This window comes from Thermothielavioides terrestris, chromosome 1 (assembly GCF_000226115.1).
Source record: "Thermothielavioides terrestris NRRL 8126 chromosome 1, complete sequence".
NCBI classification, from domain to species: Eukaryota; Fungi; Ascomycota; class Sordariomycetes; order Sordariales; family Chaetomiaceae; genus Thermothielavioides; species Thermothielavioides terrestris.
The window spans coordinates 4,667,434-4,681,755 of NC_016457.1; the positions used below are offsets into that span (position 1 = coordinate 4,667,434).

Consider the following 14,322-nt stretch of genomic DNA (forward strand, 5'->3'; position numbering starts at 1 on the left):
TCGACAGGTCTCGCCACGCAAGCTCGTTGAGCGTCGAAGGCAGCCATGCCTCGGACTTGTTTCTGTCCACGACGACCCTCTGCTACTGCGGACGGGACATGTGGCCCGCTCGGATCCCGTTCCGGCACCCATACAGTCAAGCCAGCAACAGGCCCGTCCTCGTTGCGAGTCTTGCCGTTGCGGAGCGCTTCGACGTGACATCGGATGATCTCGACTCCCTGTTGCTCGGAGAACTAAGACTCTCCATCCGAACTAGGAGCATAGCTGCTGCGGGGTAGTCTCATCTGCTTTGAAGTAAACCTCCTGGCCGAGGGATTCGGCATCGTCAAGGGTGGCTGATTCAACGCCGCCGCCGGGCTGTTCGTCCGTTGGGGGTTGCTTGAGAACTCACCCAACGCAGCCGCTGCCATTGGTTGTCGATCTCTTCACTGCGGAGTGAAGAATACAGGACAGCCGTAGACCACGGGAAGCAGCCCAGGTGCTGTTTATTGTGCTCCCTGCAGGTAGTCAGTTCGAAGTTCGTTCAAACAGAGGAAGTGGTGTTGGACGGAAGACGCCCGCAGCATCCGTTATCGGCAGTCGCATCTAGTGTAGCTCGAACTATACGTACCTACCCCACCATTCCCGCATTTTAGCATGACCCCTGCCCTGCTTAAGATGCCAAGACATTCAGGTTTGGAGCTCCCCTGCGATTGGAGCTGCCGAGTAGCTACGGAGTATTCCGTACTCCCGTACGTGTTCAGAAGTCAAGCAACGGCGAGCTCTCCTTGGGCTTTAGCATCCGGCATTGTAATCCACCGAGCTGCCATGAAAGTGTAGCTGCTTTGTTCTCGTCTCTCGTTTGCTTTAAGTTTTCGCCACGCGCAACCATGGCGCGGGGACGCCAATTGAGCGCTTCGCTCGCCTTGTCGTGGTTCAATGCTCTCCTCCTTCTGGCAGGGCTGGCCATCACAGCCTCGGCCGCGGCGACAACATCCCCCGACAATGGCGAATCCATCCTGCACAGCGAAATTGGCCGCCAAAACAACCACAGCCTGCTATGGGGCCCCTACCGCCCCAACCTCTACTTTGGCGTGCGCCCCAGGATACCCAAGAGCCTGATGACCGGCTTGATGTGGGGCAAGATCGAGACGTACACCGACTTCCAGAACAGTTGGTTTCCTCCGTCGCGGTCACCAACTTAACAGCAGGCTAACTGGTGGGCAAATACAGCGGTGCGGTACACATGCGAGCAAAACGAGGGCATGAAGGGCTACGGCTGGGAGGAATATGACCCCAGGAGAGGCGGCGTGCAGTCCATCCACGACACCGGAAACGGCATTGACATCACCACCTCCTTCGTCAAGGTTCCCGGCGGCGCTCACGGCGGCAACTGGGCGGCGCGGATCAAGGGGACGCTCCACGACGATGCGCCCAAAGACCGGAAGACGATTGTGGTCTTCTACGTCACGCAGGAGGGCGACAACTCGGAGCTGCAGGCCTTGGAAGGCGAGGATGACAAGGGTTACAAGGGCGACGTCACGCTCAAGGGGCATTCTGAGGCGCTAGGAAACTACAAGCTTGTGGTCACCAAGGGGTCGGGTGTTCAGCCGCAGAGCGACCACGACCTCTCAAACCTCCGAGGCCCCGGCCAGACCGTCGTCCAGTCCCTGAACTACCCGGAGGAGCATCTCTGGCAAGCGAAGCCCATCCTATTCCGGCAGCTCAAGGAGGGCGTTGACTGGCTGGTGGAGAACAAGTACGACGTCGCCGAGCCCCCGCCGCCCTGGCAGGTGTACCAGCTGGTCAACCGGCCCGGCTCCGGAAATGTCCAGATTGTGCAAAAGGTCTTTGAGGGCGACTTCGAGTTCGATGTCATCTTCTCTAGCGAGTCCGCCGGCAAGGAACTCACGAGCGCCGACTTGACACGGGAGATCAAGGAGACGACCGAGTCCTTTTGCGAGCGCTTCGCCAGCGTGTTTGCCCCGAAGGCGCCGTTCAACGCGGAGAAGTTCAAGAGGTTTGGCCGGAGCATGTTCTCGAACCTGGTTGGAGGTATCGGCTACTTTTACGGGGAGGCCGTGGTGGACCGCTCGTATGCGCCCGAGTACGACGAGGAAAACGAAGGCTTCTGGGAAGACGCCGCCGAAGCCCGGGCCCGCAACCGACAGGCGTTGGAGGGGCCATACGAGCTCTTTACTAGCATCCCGTCCCGCCCCTTCTTCCCCAGGGGTTTCTTATGGGACGAGGGCTTCCACCTTCTTCCCGTCGCCGACTGGGATATCGACCTCAGTATGGAAATAGTCAGGAGCTGGTTCAACCTGATGGACGACGACGGCTGGATCGCTCGGGAGCAGATTCTCGGCGCCGAGGCCCGCAGCAAGGTACCGGGGGAGTTCCAGACCCAGTACCCGCACTACGCCAACCCCCCAACCCTCTTCTTCGTGCTTGACGCCTTCGTCGAGAAGCTCCGCAAGACGAACGGCAGCCTGCCAGCCGACAGGCAACGCCTCACACAAGACGAGTCCCTGGCCACCGCCTCCCTCGACAACCCCGAGATCGGCCTGGAGCATCTCCGCCGCCTGTACCCGCTCCTCCAGCGGCAGTTCGACTGGTTCCGCCGGACCCAAGCGGGCGACATCGCATCCTACGACCGCGAGGCCTTCTCCACCAAGGAAGCCTATCGCTGGCGCGGCCGCACCGTCACGCACTGCCTGACCAGCGGCCTCGACGACTACCCGCGCCCGCAACCCCCGCACCCGGGCGAGCTGCACGTCGACCTGCTGTCATGGGTCGGCGTGATGGCCAAGTCACTGGCCAACATCGCCGACGTGCTCGGCCTGGCCGGAGACGCGGAGCGCTACAGGAAGATCCTGGACGCCATCGAGCACAACCTGGACGACCTGCACTGGTCCGAGAAGGACGGCTGCTACTGCGACGCGACCATCGACGATTTCGAGGAGAACAAGCTCGTCTGCCACAAGGGCTACCTCTCGCTGTTCCCCTTCCTCGCGGGCCTGCTCCGCGCCGACAGCCCCCGGCTCGGCAAGCTGCTCGCGCTGATCGGCGACGAGGAGGAGCTGTGGAGTCCGCACGGCCTGCGCAGTTTGAGCAAGCGAGACGAGTTCTACGGCGCCGGCGAGAACTACTGGCGCGGTCCGGTCTGGATCAACATGAACTACCTCGCCATTGTGCAGCTCTACGTACGTGCCGCCCTTGCTTGCTTCCTTCCCTTGCTAAAATCCAATCTCAAGACGTTCACTCAGATGACTGACATTGAAAACCAGAACGTGGCAACGCAAGACGGCCCACACAAGGAGACGGCGCGCGACCTGTACTCGCGTCTGCGGCGCAACGTTGTCGACACGGTGTTCAAGAGCTGGGAGGAGACGGGCTTCGCGTGGGAGCAGTACAACCCGGAGACGGGCAAGGGCCAGCGCACGCAGCACTTCACTGGCTGGACCAGTCTGGTGGTGAAGATCATGGCCATGGAGGACCTGGAGGGAGGGCATGTGCGGGATGAGCTATAGATAGGTGTGTAAGCAGGACGTTTTGGACAATTGAAATGGTACCTTATATAACCATGCAACCATGCACGCCGGGGGGTTGCTGCACTGTCAGACAGCTTCAGGCACTATGTATGGATTAGACGCTGTGGAGTGGACAGCTGCCTCAGGTCATGACAGCGAGCGCAAGTGTGCGATGTGATTTCTTGCCCAGCCAAGACGGATGATAATAACAACAAACACAAGACGAATGGTAGAAGAAGATATAAACAAATAAAACAAAAAACCAAACGCCGCTTTTACCGAGACCAAACCCCCCATGCCCCTTCCTCCTTTACACATTGCCAATCACCATCTTAAATACGGAGTACATACAACCAAGCAACCCAAACACCCACCAACTCTACCGGCTCTACCACCCCCGCGCACCGGACGTCCCGTCGCCCTTCTTCGCCACCTCCTTCCGCGGCAGCACCTCCACCTGCCGGCTCAGCAACCGCCTCAGCTCCGGCGTGATCACCCTCTCCCTCTCCTTCTCCGTTCGCGCCTGCTGCTGCTGCTGTTGTTGCTGCTGCTGCTGGGGAGCAGCAGACTTGCCGGCTTGCGGCGACGACGTTCCACTTCCACGACGACCACCACCGCTACTCGGGGTACTAGCACTAGCATTAGTATGAGTAGTTGTAGGCGCGCCAGGTGACGCAGACGACGCGGCTGGCGGCAGGCGCGGCCGCGGGGCGGGGAAGTTGGCCTTCTTGTCGACGGCGTTGACGAGGCGCTGGAAGCGCTTGAAGAGGGCCTCGGCGCGGACGAGGGTCGGGTCGAGGTCGATGGTGCAGGAGAGTTCGTTGACTGCAGCAGGTGGTCAGAACATTGAATGGGAGGGAAAAAGGGCGCGCGAGAGAATCGAGACATACCGTATTTCAGCACCTCGTCAAAGTGCTTGAGATGGGCCATGATGACGTCGCGGTGCTTCTCCAGGATGGCGAGGGCGACGAACAGGTGGAAGCTGCTGCTCAGGTAGTCGGTCCACAGGACCTCCCACAGGTGCAGCACGTCGAGCCAGTCGAACTCGCGCTTGTACCAGACGAGCAGCATGCGGAAGAAGAAGAAGAAGTTGGTGCTCTCGGCGGCGTCGAGGTGCGCGTACAGCTTGGGGTCCATGAACTGCACGAGGTGGTCGAGGGCGCGCAGCTGGGCCCGCATGCCCGACTGGTCGCGCAGGAAGTTGCGCTCCATGCGGTCCATGAAGCACTTGAAGGCCCAGAAGGCCATGGCGTCATCCTGCAGCACCGCGTAGATGGGCGCCAGCAGGTCCGACATGCCCTGTACGTAGCCCAGGTCGCGGTTGTATTCGTTGTACGTCAGCAGCATGTCCTTGAGCTGCTCCATGTGTACGTTGGTGCCGACGCTGGCGAAGGGCGAGTCTGGGTCCGGGTGCGGGAGGTCCTCGCCCGCGAAGATGGGCACGTTGCGGTCGGTGCGGTGGACGTCCTTTTCTGCGAGGGGGGTTAGGATGGCTGGGGGGACGTGGAAGAGGGGGAAAAAAGGCTTACCTATCCGGCCACGCTGCTCCCGCCACCACTCGCCCTCCTCGCCATCCCCGCCCCTGTCAATCTGGCGCTCCCACCAGGCGCCCTTCAGCTTGATGTACGCGTCCCGCAGCGACGCCGCTTGGGCCTTCCGCTCGTCGCTCGTGCTGTACCAATCATGCACGCCGAGGAGGAACAGCCAGGCCTCCTTCCGCACGCCGTCTTCGGGGTCCAACCCGCCGTGGAACACGCGCTCCTTGACCTCGTCCACGGTCACCGACAGGCGGCCGGTGCGGGGGTCGAAGAAGCTCTTCCACTCCTTGAGGGTGACGGGCTTCCGGTTCTGCTCCAGCGTCAAACTGCTCGTGGCGTCGAGCAGCTCAAACTCGCCGACGTCGGTGTCCTCCAGCTCCATGACCTCCCTCGCGGTCCATATCCTCTGGTTCCGGTCGCGCTCGCTCTGCTCGGCGATGCCCATCGCCCACCGGGCCAGGTAGATGCGCGCGCTGTCAAACTCCTCCTGCAGCGTCTGCACCTCCGGGTTGCGCAGCAGCCTCCGGACCTGCGGCGGCATGCGCGGGTTGTCCAGCACGTCCTGCGCGGCCTGCCGCGTGAAGGTAGTCACCTTGCTGAACTTCTCCATGATGTTCCACCCGGTCTCCTTGACGAACTTCATGAACGGGTCCATGCCGCCGTCGCGGTCCGCCGCAGCGGCCCGTGACGGTCCCGCAGCGCCTCTCGCTCCCCCAGCAGCAGCAGCGGCACCAGCACCAGAACCACCCCTCCCACCAACCCCAGCTCTCACATTACCACCACCAAACCCCCTCCGGCCGCCGCCAAACGCCAAACTATCCTCCTCGCTCGGCTCCACCAAGTACACATTGGGCTCGGCCACGCTCCTCTCGACGACGACGTAGCGCCTCAGCCAGCGCAGGACCTCGTCGCCGCCCCAGAACATCTCGCCATGCTCGCCGAAGGGGTCGAAGCGGTCGCGGGCGCGGCGGCGCTTCTGCAGGATGGTGCTCTGGCACTCGTCGTCGTGGAAGAAGAGCGGCGGGAAGCTGTCGCCGGCGCGCGAGTTGATGATGACGCTGCCGTACCACCAGCCGACGCTGGGCGGGCGCACGAGCAGCGAGTAGATGGCCGCGACGGGCACCGCGAAGGCGTAGTGCCCGACCGCGCTGCCCGGGTGCGCCGTCACGGTCGGCGGCGGCGGCACCAGGTAGGACTGCTTGGGCGGCGAGTCGGCGTCGCTGAGGTCCACCTTGACGTAGATGGATGCGGCGGCGCCGAGCTGCGACTCGGGCACCCAGGCAAGGAGCAGGTCGGAGGAGGCCGGGGACGCGGAGGAGGAGGAGGAGGTCGGGCGGCCGTCTGTGCTAGCGGTGGCAGCGGTGCTGCGGGTAAGGAGGCGGCCTTTCTGCTGCAGCAAGGCGATGTAGCCGGGGATGTTGTCACGCGCGGACGGGGTCGGGTGGATGTACACCTTGGACTTGGAGAAGAGCAGCTTGACGCCGCGGCCGGTCTCGGTATGGGCGATGGTGTCGTAGTCGCCCTCTTCGTCGTCGCTCATGGCGTAGAAGCTGCCGGCGGGCGAGTCCGGGCGGGGCGGGTGCGAGATGATTGAAAAGGAGGAGGATGTCGTTGTTGTTGTCGTCGTTGTCTGCTGCGACGATGACGGTGACTGCGGATTATTTGAGGCCGGCAACGGCGACGACGTCATCTTCGTGATGCGGGTCATGTCGCCGTCGTCCGGAGGCTGCTGCTGCTTGGCCACCCTCGGGCGTCTTGCAAAAAACGGGCCTGAAGCGGCCAGGAGCTATTGGCGTCAAGAAGGCGCATGGCCCCGGAACAGGGCGGTTTGTTGGTGTCAGCTGCCGCTGCTTTTAAGCATCCGAGTGCCCCGCGGTTGATGATGCAGGCGTGGAGGGGTAGCTAGTGGAGGTAGGGGTACTTTTCGTCACGTTACACATGATTTGCTGCGTGAATGAGGAACTAACGTTACGACTTGTCTTTGCGGGCGGCGCAGCCATCCATCTCACACTCGTTAAAGTTGCCTTCCACGTACCTGTCGTCGTCAGCTGCCGGGCGACAACACCGTCACCAACCTGCAAACCTTGGAGGGCGCCGGCACCACTGCACCACTGGTTAGTCTGATCTGGGAGGTATGGGATGATCAGACCCAGAACGTTCACTGTTGCTCGTCAGAGAGATCAACGTGTCAATTAAAGGGCCTGCCCGCTCCCTCTTGTATAAATCCCAGCCCATTTGACATGCCCTGCGCCTCTTCGTCACCCAGGCATTCGATGCTGATGAATGCACCCCTCGCCATGCAGTGCTGGCCCTGCCCGTTCCCCGAAATGGGATCGAAACGGGATCGCCATACGCGTCCATCGTAGTCGTAACCAACAAGCTTGTCGTAGCAGTCATGAGCACCCTATACCATTGGTCTCCCGACTACCCAACCCAGCTCCCAGGCGACGTGCCCTGACTGCGCTGGCAGTTCCCGTTCAGCGTCATCATGCATGCTTGCCACCATCGTCCAAACTCCTCTTCGCTGCCTATCCAAGTCCTCACCTCGGGCGTGGCCCGCTGGGCAACCCTCCTCTAGGGCCGCTCGGCAGCCCATAGCCCCGCCCGCCGCTGGCCCCTCCACTCCCTCCTCCCATGCCCATGCCGCCGCCCGGGTAATCGAACCCTCCGTCCGCCCATGGAGCATTCGCGCTCATCACAGGCCGATCGTTGCGGCTCCCAGCCTGCGAGCCGTAGCCGCCATCACCACTCCCCCCGCTGCTCCCTCCACTGCCCCAGCCCCATCTGTTCCCTGACTGCGGCGGCGGCGGTTGTTGTTGTTGCGGCTGCTGCTGTCGCTGCGCCGCTGGCGGCTGGAACGGCCCGCCGGGGCTCGGACTCGTCGTTCTCGAGCCGCCCCATAACCGCTGCTTCAGTTTCTCCTGCGCACTCACGCCCGACGACCCGGTGCCGGCCGGGCTGAGCGCATCGCTCCTCCCGCTTCCGGGCGGCTGGTAGCTCCCCGCGCGCTGGCCCGCCAGCCCCGGCCGCTGTCCCGCATCGCCGGCGCCAGCAGCAAACGGATTCCGATTGCCCCCGAATTGGCCCTGCCTCTGCTGTCCCGCACCAGCGCTATTATTGCTGCTGCTGTTATCCCACAGACTGCTCAGTCCCCCACCGGCCCCTGGCTGCTGCTGCCCCTGCCCGCCGAAGCCTCCATACCGACTGCCGGCGCCTTGCGACGCGGCGTAGACGGGCTGCGGCGGCGGCGGCGCCTTGGGGTCGGGCGGCAGCCAGCCCGGCAGCGGCTGGCCTTTCTCGGCATAGTAGGCGCGCAGCACGCGGCACACCAGCGTGTCGTCGTCCGTGTCGCCGTCCGCCTCGCCGCCGAAGTAGGTGCGCTGGAGCTTGGAGATGTTGGACGACGCGTTCGTCAGCAGGTCCTTGTACCACGACGCCATGGCGGGCGCGCGTTTCGTTGCTCCCTCCAATCTCCTTCTCAGGAGTTAATTGCCGGGTCGGCGGTACTGCTGTTCTCCGTGGTGGTTGTAAGAGAGTTTTGTGTTGCGCCCTGAAGGGGCTTGAATTGTTTCAGCAGCGGCGGGGTTGAACTGGAGGTCGGCTGGACTCGGGCGGTCTGGCTTTGCGGGTCTCTGGAGAATCGGGAATTAAATTGGAAGAGTCTGATATCCGAGACGCAAAATATACGAAATCACGAAGCCGTGCGCAGCCCGGGTATGAGTACGGCGACGCGACGCGATATGCGCTGGAAGAGAACATGTGTGGTGTCGGAGCGATGGTTGGAGCGCGGAGTTTGTCTTGGAGCTTCATATCCAATGCTTGGCCTACTGTGCGAAACACGGTGCGGATCTATCGACCTCGAAGCACGAAACCCCCCAGATTGCCCTTGAACGAGCGGAGACACAAGGAACTTGGCAACTGGTGACCTGACTTGCCGGACTTCAGCCTCAAAGACCTAGATCCGCTGGGTTACGACAGGCAATATACTCTATCCTTTGTATTAGCTTCGAGGCCAAAGGATAGAGTTCCAAGGGCTCAACAAACCTCGCTCATCGCGCTTGATCCCCACAGGCCGATATGGGAAGTCAAGTGGCTCAAGCACAGGAGAAATGGCTTTAGCAGTGAATCCAGATAAATGGACGCTGCCTTGGCTACCCAATTATTTTCTCGCGGTTGGGCGCGTCTGTTTGACATGCTGGAGTAGTTGTCCCGTCTGGTCCAGGGCATCCGCTGTCTCAGTGTTCGAGAATCTACGCCAGGGGCGAAAATATGCTCCTCAACTGAAACCCCGGCTTCAATAACATCTAGGACGAGATCATAAACCCGCCCTCCCGATGATTTGGATGACAACCTAGCCAGCGCGATCAACTTCCCAAACAACCTAAAAATCAAGCACCCTTGCCCTCTCTCTTTCCACCTCCATCTCCTTCCGTTTGCGTGCTTTCGGCTTGACTGCGCGGCCTCTCTTGCGCTTGTCGCCCGCCTTGGCCTTCTTCTTGAGCACTTTCTCGTCATCCTCCTCGCTATCCTCCTCTTCATCATCATCCTCCTCATCGTCCTCGTCGTCCTCATCATCGTCTTCGCTAGCGAGCCAATCTTCAATGTCGGCGAGTTCTTCGTCGCTCTCATCAAAGTCGGATACATATTCCACAGCGCCAGCCTCTGAATCGTCCTCCTCCTTCAGTCCCTCTTTCTCGAGTTCCTCCTCTGCTTCCTCCTCGGACTCCTCTTCCATCTCGTCCTCGATGCCCTTGTCCATGTCTTTGTCGCGGACGCCTTGGCCCTCTGCCTCGAGGGCATTCAGCACCTTCTTCCAGATGTTGAGGTTGCAGTTCAGCGGCTGATCGCCGTACGCTCCCTGTCGCAACCTGTCGAGGAGTTCTCTCTCGATTGTCCGCTCCAGCTTCGCCGCCGCCAGGGCCTTGCGCTCTCTGGCCTCTTCCCTGTGCTTGATCTTGGGCGCCATCTTAGGGACCAGCTTCTCACCCAGCCTGGCTTCCTCCGCGGCTATCCTGCGCATCCGCGCCGCCACCTGGACGAGCCGTGTAAGACGTTGCTTGCATTTGTGCAGCAGGAACTTCGGAAAGTACTGGAGGCGTTGCTCGATTTGCTGGAGCGCTTCTTGGTAGTTCTTGGACAGCTTGATCTTCTCCCACCATTTCGCCGGCATGTGCGAGCGTTCGATCTGACCGACATGTCCCATTAGCAAGTGCAGCAGCGCCACGCTGGTTCAGAACCGGGGAACCCACCGTCCTGATGTAGAGATAGATAGTCCCTTTGGGCGACGTCCTCACCGTTGCATACCGGCTGTTGGCGAGGGGGCAACTTTGCCGGTTGCACAGACCGCTGACCTATCCAGTGTTTCAGCAAACAGTCGCCACGGCATATCGGGGGAGGCGGCATACTGAATACTCATTTCGGCAGAAGTTGTTGCCTTTGGTAGTTCTAATCGATGTTAGGACGTGCAGCCGGGAGGCGATGCAGCCATGTGGAATGCCTACTTGAGCTTAAAGGCACAGAATTGCTCTGCCACCAGTGTTAGCATCACAAGCGAATGCATTGCGGTGGGAAGAAGGCCTGCTCACGGTTTATGATCTGCCATACGATTTCGTCAGACATGTCGGGCCTTCTTGGTTATGGCAACGTGATGGTATTAAGTAACTCGGCACTGCTGTAAGGTCGTCTCGATGCGAACCATTTCAGTGGAGGGGCCAGCCACGACAGTTCTTCAGAAATTTTGGGATCCAGAAGTTTTGGTCCAGGGTCGGCTGCTCCAAGCAATCCTTATCTTATCTTAGTGTTGCTTGGCTAGCTGGTCCAGCCAACCACCGGCTGCAGATGGTCCTCCAGCAGCTCCTGAGCTCCGGCACGGGCTTTGCTTTGCGCTGGGACAACAACCTGGAATAGCTCCTTCATGCGGAAGCCTTCCTTCTCAAGCATTGCCCAGCTCTCCAGTCGTGGCTCAGGCCGATGTTTTGCTATGCGCTGAGGAGAGTTCCAATCTGGCCTTTGCAGGATCTCAGAACCTCCCTCGCTCTTCTCACTCGCCGCGGACAGGCCTTCCAATCCCGGCGCTTTTATCATTCGAGCAGGAGAGGCCATGCCCCAGTCAGCGGCACGCCTCTCATCAACAATGACACCATCTACGCCCTTTCGTCAGGCGCTGGGAGGGCAGGCATTGCCGTGGTTCGCATTTCTGGGCCTGGCTGTCTAGATGTATGCTTTACTTATTTTCCTCGGTTTATGGCGCGATCGCTGACACGCTGCAGGTCTACAAAGCCCTGTGTCCAAGCAAGCCTCCGCCAGCCCCTAGGTACGCAGGAGTGAGGACACTCTATGAACCTGGGTCGGTCGGCGCGTCTCAGCCGAACGTGGTGGACACCGATGCTCTTGTTCTTCATTTCCCCAGCCCCAAGACGGTGACCGGCGAGGACGTGCTTGAGCTCCATGTCCACGGGGGGCCAGCGACTGTGAAGGCCGTGCTATCCGCTATCCGGAAATGCTCATCGTCATCCAAGATTCGCTATGCCGAGCCCGGCGAATTCACGAGGCGGGCCTTCCTGAATGGTCGTCTAGACCTCGCCCAGGTGGAGTCGCTGGGCGACACGCTGGCGGCCGAGACCGAGCATCAACGACGAGCCGCTGTTCGGGGCACCTCGGGTGTTCTTGGGAAGACCTATGACAGCTGGCGTGAGCAGTTGCTGCTCGCTCGTGGAGAGATCGAGGCCCTCATTGACTTCTCGGAGGATCAGCATTTCGACGAATCGCCGGCTGAGCTCCTGACTAACGTTACCAAGCTTGTTGAGAGCATGCTCAACTCGATTCAATTGCACAAACTCGGCAGTCAACGGAGCGAATTGCTTCGAAATGGAATCCGCATAGCGCTGCTCGGTCCGCCCAATGTCGGGAAAAGCTCGCTAATGAACCAGATCGTTGGTCGCGAAGCGTCGATTGTCTCCGCTGAAGCAGGCACCACAAGGGACATTGTTGAAGCAAGTCTCGACATCCGAGGTTACCTTTGCTCCTTCGCAGACACTGCTGGAATCCGGACGAAGACGGCAGAAGATGTTTGTAATCCCGACGGAACGCCGGCGTCCGCCGTCGGCGCTATCGAACAGGAGGGTATCCGGAGAGCGCGACAGAAGGCCTTGGATTCAGATGTCATCATCGTGCTAGGGTCCGTCGAACCGGCGAACGCCGGCGGTCATCGGATAAGCTACGACGCTGAGACGCTCCAATTAGCTGCAGGTGCACAGCAGTGCCTCGTTGCGGTCAACAAGGCTGACCTGGTGAGCCCGGAGGCACTCAAGTTGCTTATTCAAGATTTCAAATCCTCGGCCTTGGCGGCCATCGAGGGTCTGCGCGATGCAGAGCCGCTCGCCATATCCTGCAGGGCTGCCATGTCACCATCAGCTGCAGGACTAGCCGACCCGGGCGGCATACATGAGCTCACAGAGAAACTGGCCCAGTCATTCGCCAACCTGACTTCGGTGCCGAGTGACATGCAGCATCTCCTCGGTGTAACCGAACGACAGAACCAGCTGCTTTCCGAGTGCGAACGCCACCTCCTAGACTTCATGGCCGAGGCAAAAAAGAGCGGCGCGTATGACGAGCCAGATGTGGTCCTTGCGGCAGAGCACTTGCGCCTTGCCGCTGTCCAACTTGCTTCGATTACGGGGCGCGGCGAGTCCGGAGACGTGGAAGATGTCCTGGGTGTCATTTTTGAGAAGTAAAGTGTCTCTCCTCACAAATTCGACGCACAAGTTGCTAACAAGAAGCTGTTAGATTTTGTGTTGGAAAATGATAGTGTAACAATAGCTGTTGTACAACATGACCCAAGCCCGCCAACCAGTTCACCCGCCTAGCAGCCTACTCAACAAGAAATGAAACCCGCCCATTCTATCCGATAGCCCCGCAGACTGTGAAATCTCTCCAGCGCAGGGGAGTGCAACCCAACCGTTCGCCCTCCATTGACGCCTGCCCATCTATAAATGCAAAAAGGAAAAGCACAGTCCGTTCGTTGACAAATCCCAAGATGCATGCCAAAGAGCCAGCTTGCGCCGGATAGGAATCTTGACAAAGAAAATCCGAAGAAGCAATAGGAAACCGCGGCGTTGTCGCGCGCCTGGGCTGAGCTACGAGGAGCTCAAGGGTGCTCTAAGCGTTGACAGAAAGGAAACGGCGTGCCCGAGAGTCGGGCGGAGGCGGAGAAGGCCTTTAGTGCTGCTTGTTCTCCTCGTCATCGTCCTTGTCATCCCTGCTTGAGGATCAGCTTATACCCCCCCTTGAGGCCGTGTTGGTTTCGAGCAGGCTCACTTGTTGTAGCCGGCGCGGCCATAGTTGCGCATCTTGTTCTCCTCCTCGTCGTCCTTGTCGTCCCTGCTTCGGGGTCAGCGCCGGCTCCTTGCGGCTATCAGACTTGGCAGGGGTCTCAACTTGTTGTAGCCCGAACGGCCGTAGTTGACGGGGCAGCTGGTGATGAAGAAAGCGGTGGCAGCCATTTCGAAGGTTGAGGTTGAGGTTTAGGTCGAGCTTGGAAGCGAGGCTTGCTGCGAGGTGGTTGTTGTTGGAGTGTGGGTTGGTGTGGATGTTGGTGAGTGAGGCCCTTGAAGCTGGATGCTTGAGTTGTCGAGTTGTGCTGCTGATGCTGATGAGGAAAAGAGACTCCAATCCGGGACAGAACGGGGTCTTATATAGAAACCGAGGAGGAGGTACGGCCACGGCCCGCACCGACTTCCTGCTCCCTCATCGCCAACCCCCTTTCGGTTGGCGATGTGTCTGGCGTAGGCGGCGATGCCTTGGGGGCCGCCAAATCCGGAATCATGACATGAGGCGGCTCTTCCTCTCGTCTCTACCCAATCTCACATATCTCGAAGGCATACCGGGTGTTGCAAGGATGCTTGGAGACCCAGGATCTTACAAAGCACACCCCCAAGATGTGAGCAGGTGTGACTCGTTTCTGTACGATGGGCCCGAGTCCTGGGACCAGCGGCGAGAACCGGGAGGAAGAGCAAATCCCGGATTCGACTGGAACCACGATACTGCCAACGGGGTTCGGGGTCAAAATTGGCACAAGTGCAGCAGTGCCTCTCTCCACTACACGACGGGAGGAGGTGCGGCCGCTTGGGCATGCATGTGATTGGCCCGAGTTCCGCGGCGCTTGTCGTGACCTGAGGAAACGGCATTGGGGGCTGGAGAAGGTTCCGTAGGGCTGAGTGAGCTGCAAGCCTCAGCCAACTTTGATGGATGCCTGGATGCCGGTGTACGCAGTAAGC

General features: G+C 60.2%; 6 protein-coding genes across 6 annotated transcripts; 2 read left to right on the top strand and 4 right to left on the bottom strand.

Moving 5' to 3' along the window:
* Nucleotides 1–697: 697 nt before the first annotated feature.
* On the top strand, nucleotides 698–3,583 carry THITE_2108507 (glycoside hydrolase family 63 protein). The gene is made up of 3 exons (XM_003649656.1): nucleotides 698–1,152; nucleotides 1,213–3,182; nucleotides 3,267–3,583. The coding sequence occupies exons 1-3, from the start codon at nucleotides 870–872 to the stop codon at nucleotides 3,507–3,509; spliced, it is 2,496 nt and encodes an 831-aa protein (XP_003649704.1). The 5' UTR covers nucleotides 698–869; the 3' UTR covers nucleotides 3,510–3,583.
* Nucleotides 3,584–3,703: 120 nt separating this feature from the next.
* On the bottom strand, nucleotides 3,704–6,870 carry THITE_2108509 (uncharacterized protein). The gene is made up of 3 exons (XM_003649657.1): nucleotides 5,039–6,870; nucleotides 4,400–4,981; nucleotides 3,704–4,334 (listed from the first exon to the last, which is right to left on the bottom strand). The coding sequence occupies exons 1-3, from the start codon at nucleotides 6,753–6,755 to the stop codon at nucleotides 3,898–3,900; spliced, it is 2,736 nt and encodes a 911-aa protein (XP_003649705.1). The 5' UTR covers nucleotides 6,756–6,870; the 3' UTR covers nucleotides 3,704–3,897.
* A 509-nt stretch (nucleotides 6,871–7,379) lies between these two features.
* THITE_2108511 (uncharacterized protein) lies at nucleotides 7,380–9,035 on the bottom strand. Its single transcript, XM_003649658.1, has one exon. The coding sequence runs from the start codon at nucleotides 8,485–8,487 to the stop codon at nucleotides 7,588–7,590; it is 900 nt and encodes a 299-aa protein (XP_003649706.1). The 5' UTR covers nucleotides 8,488–9,035; the 3' UTR covers nucleotides 7,380–7,587.
* Nucleotides 9,036–9,039: 4 nt separating this feature from the next.
* On the bottom strand, nucleotides 9,040–10,786 carry THITE_2108513 (66S preribosome component MAK16). The gene is made up of 5 exons (XM_003649659.1): nucleotides 10,633–10,786; nucleotides 10,549–10,573; nucleotides 10,453–10,492; nucleotides 10,297–10,398; nucleotides 9,040–10,232 (listed from the first exon to the last, which is right to left on the bottom strand). Exons 1-5 carry the CDS (start codon nucleotides 10,664–10,666, stop codon nucleotides 9,429–9,431), a joined length of 1,005 nt encoding a protein of 334 aa, XP_003649707.1. The 5' UTR covers nucleotides 10,667–10,786; the 3' UTR covers nucleotides 9,040–9,428.
* Nucleotides 10,787–10,899: 113 nt separating this feature from the next.
* On the top strand, nucleotides 10,900–12,850 carry THITE_2108516 (uncharacterized protein). Its single transcript, XM_003649660.1, has 2 exons — nucleotides 10,900–11,263; nucleotides 11,317–12,850. Exons 1-2 carry the CDS (start codon nucleotides 11,018–11,020, stop codon nucleotides 12,778–12,780), a joined length of 1,710 nt encoding a protein of 569 aa, XP_003649708.1. The 5' UTR covers nucleotides 10,900–11,017; the 3' UTR covers nucleotides 12,781–12,850.
* THITE_2108518 (uncharacterized protein) lies at nucleotides 12,851–13,556 on the bottom strand. The gene is made up of 3 exons (XM_003649661.1): nucleotides 13,484–13,556; nucleotides 13,364–13,426; nucleotides 12,851–13,304 (listed from the first exon to the last, which is right to left on the bottom strand). Exons 1-3 carry the CDS (start codon nucleotides 13,546–13,548, stop codon nucleotides 13,265–13,267), a joined length of 168 nt encoding a protein of 55 aa, XP_003649709.1. The 5' UTR covers nucleotides 13,549–13,556; the 3' UTR covers nucleotides 12,851–13,264.
* Between the last annotated feature and the right edge of the window lie 766 nt (nucleotides 13,557–14,322).

What these genes read in the sequence shown, in the direction of transcription:
- THITE_2108511 (XM_003649658.1), bottom strand. Translation starts at nt 8,487, where the DNA reads ATGGCGTCGTGGTACAAGGACCTGCTGACGAACGCGTCGTCCAACATC.
- THITE_2108509 (XM_003649657.1), bottom strand. Translation starts at nt 6,755, where the DNA reads ATGACCCGCATCACGAAGATGACGTCGTCGCCGTTGCCGGCCTCAAAT. An exon ending in GGAGCAGCGTGGCCGGATAG is followed by an intron (nt 4,982 to 5,038) that starts GTAAGCCTTTTT and finishes CCCCCCTCGCAG; the next exon opens with AAAAGGACGTCCACCGCACC. An exon ending in TGACGAGGTGCTGAAATACG is followed by an intron (nt 4,335 to 4,399) that starts GTATGTCTCGAT and finishes CACCTGCTGCAG; the next exon opens with TCAACGAACTCTCCTGCACC.
- THITE_2108516 (XM_003649660.1), top strand. Translation starts at nt 11,018, where the DNA reads ATGTTTTGCTATGCGCTGAGGAGAGTTCCAATCTGGCCTTTGCAGGAT. An exon ending in CTGGGCCTGGCTGTCTAGAT is followed by an intron (nt 11,264 to 11,316) that starts GTATGCTTTACT and finishes GACACGCTGCAG; the next exon opens with GTCTACAAAGCCCTGTGTCC.
- THITE_2108518 (XM_003649661.1), bottom strand. Translation starts at nt 13,548, where the DNA reads ATGGCTGCCACCGCTTTCTTCATCACCAGCTGCCCCGTCAACTACGGC. An exon ending in GGCCGTTCGGGCTACAACAA is followed by an intron (nt 13,427 to 13,483) that starts GTTGAGACCCCT and finishes ACCCCGAAGCAG; the next exon opens with GGACGACAAGGACGACGAGG. An exon ending in GGCCGCGCCGGCTACAACAA is followed by an intron (nt 13,305 to 13,363) that starts GTGAGCCTGCTC and finishes ATCCTCAAGCAG; the next exon opens with GGATGACAAGGACGATGACG.
- THITE_2108507 (XM_003649656.1), top strand. Translation starts at nt 870, where the DNA reads ATGGCGCGGGGACGCCAATTGAGCGCTTCGCTCGCCTTGTCGTGGTTC. An exon ending in GTACACCGACTTCCAGAACA is followed by an intron (nt 1,153 to 1,212) that starts GTTGGTTTCCTC and finishes GGGCAAATACAG; the next exon opens with CGGTGCGGTACACATGCGAG. An exon ending in TCGCCATTGTGCAGCTCTAC is followed by an intron (nt 3,183 to 3,266) that starts GTACGTGCCGCC and finishes ATTGAAAACCAG; the next exon opens with AACGTGGCAACGCAAGACGG.
- THITE_2108513 (XM_003649659.1), bottom strand. Translation starts at nt 10,666, where the DNA reads ATGTCTGACGAAATCGTATGGCAGATCATAAACC. An exon ending in CGTATGGCAGATCATAAACC is followed by an intron (nt 10,574 to 10,632) that starts GTGAGCAGGCCT and finishes CACTGGTGGCAG; the next exon opens with AGCAATTCTGTGCCTTTAAG. An exon ending in TTCTGTGCCTTTAAGCTCAA is followed by an intron (nt 10,493 to 10,548) that starts GTAGGCATTCCA and finishes AACATCGATTAG; the next exon opens with AACTACCAAAGGCAACAACT.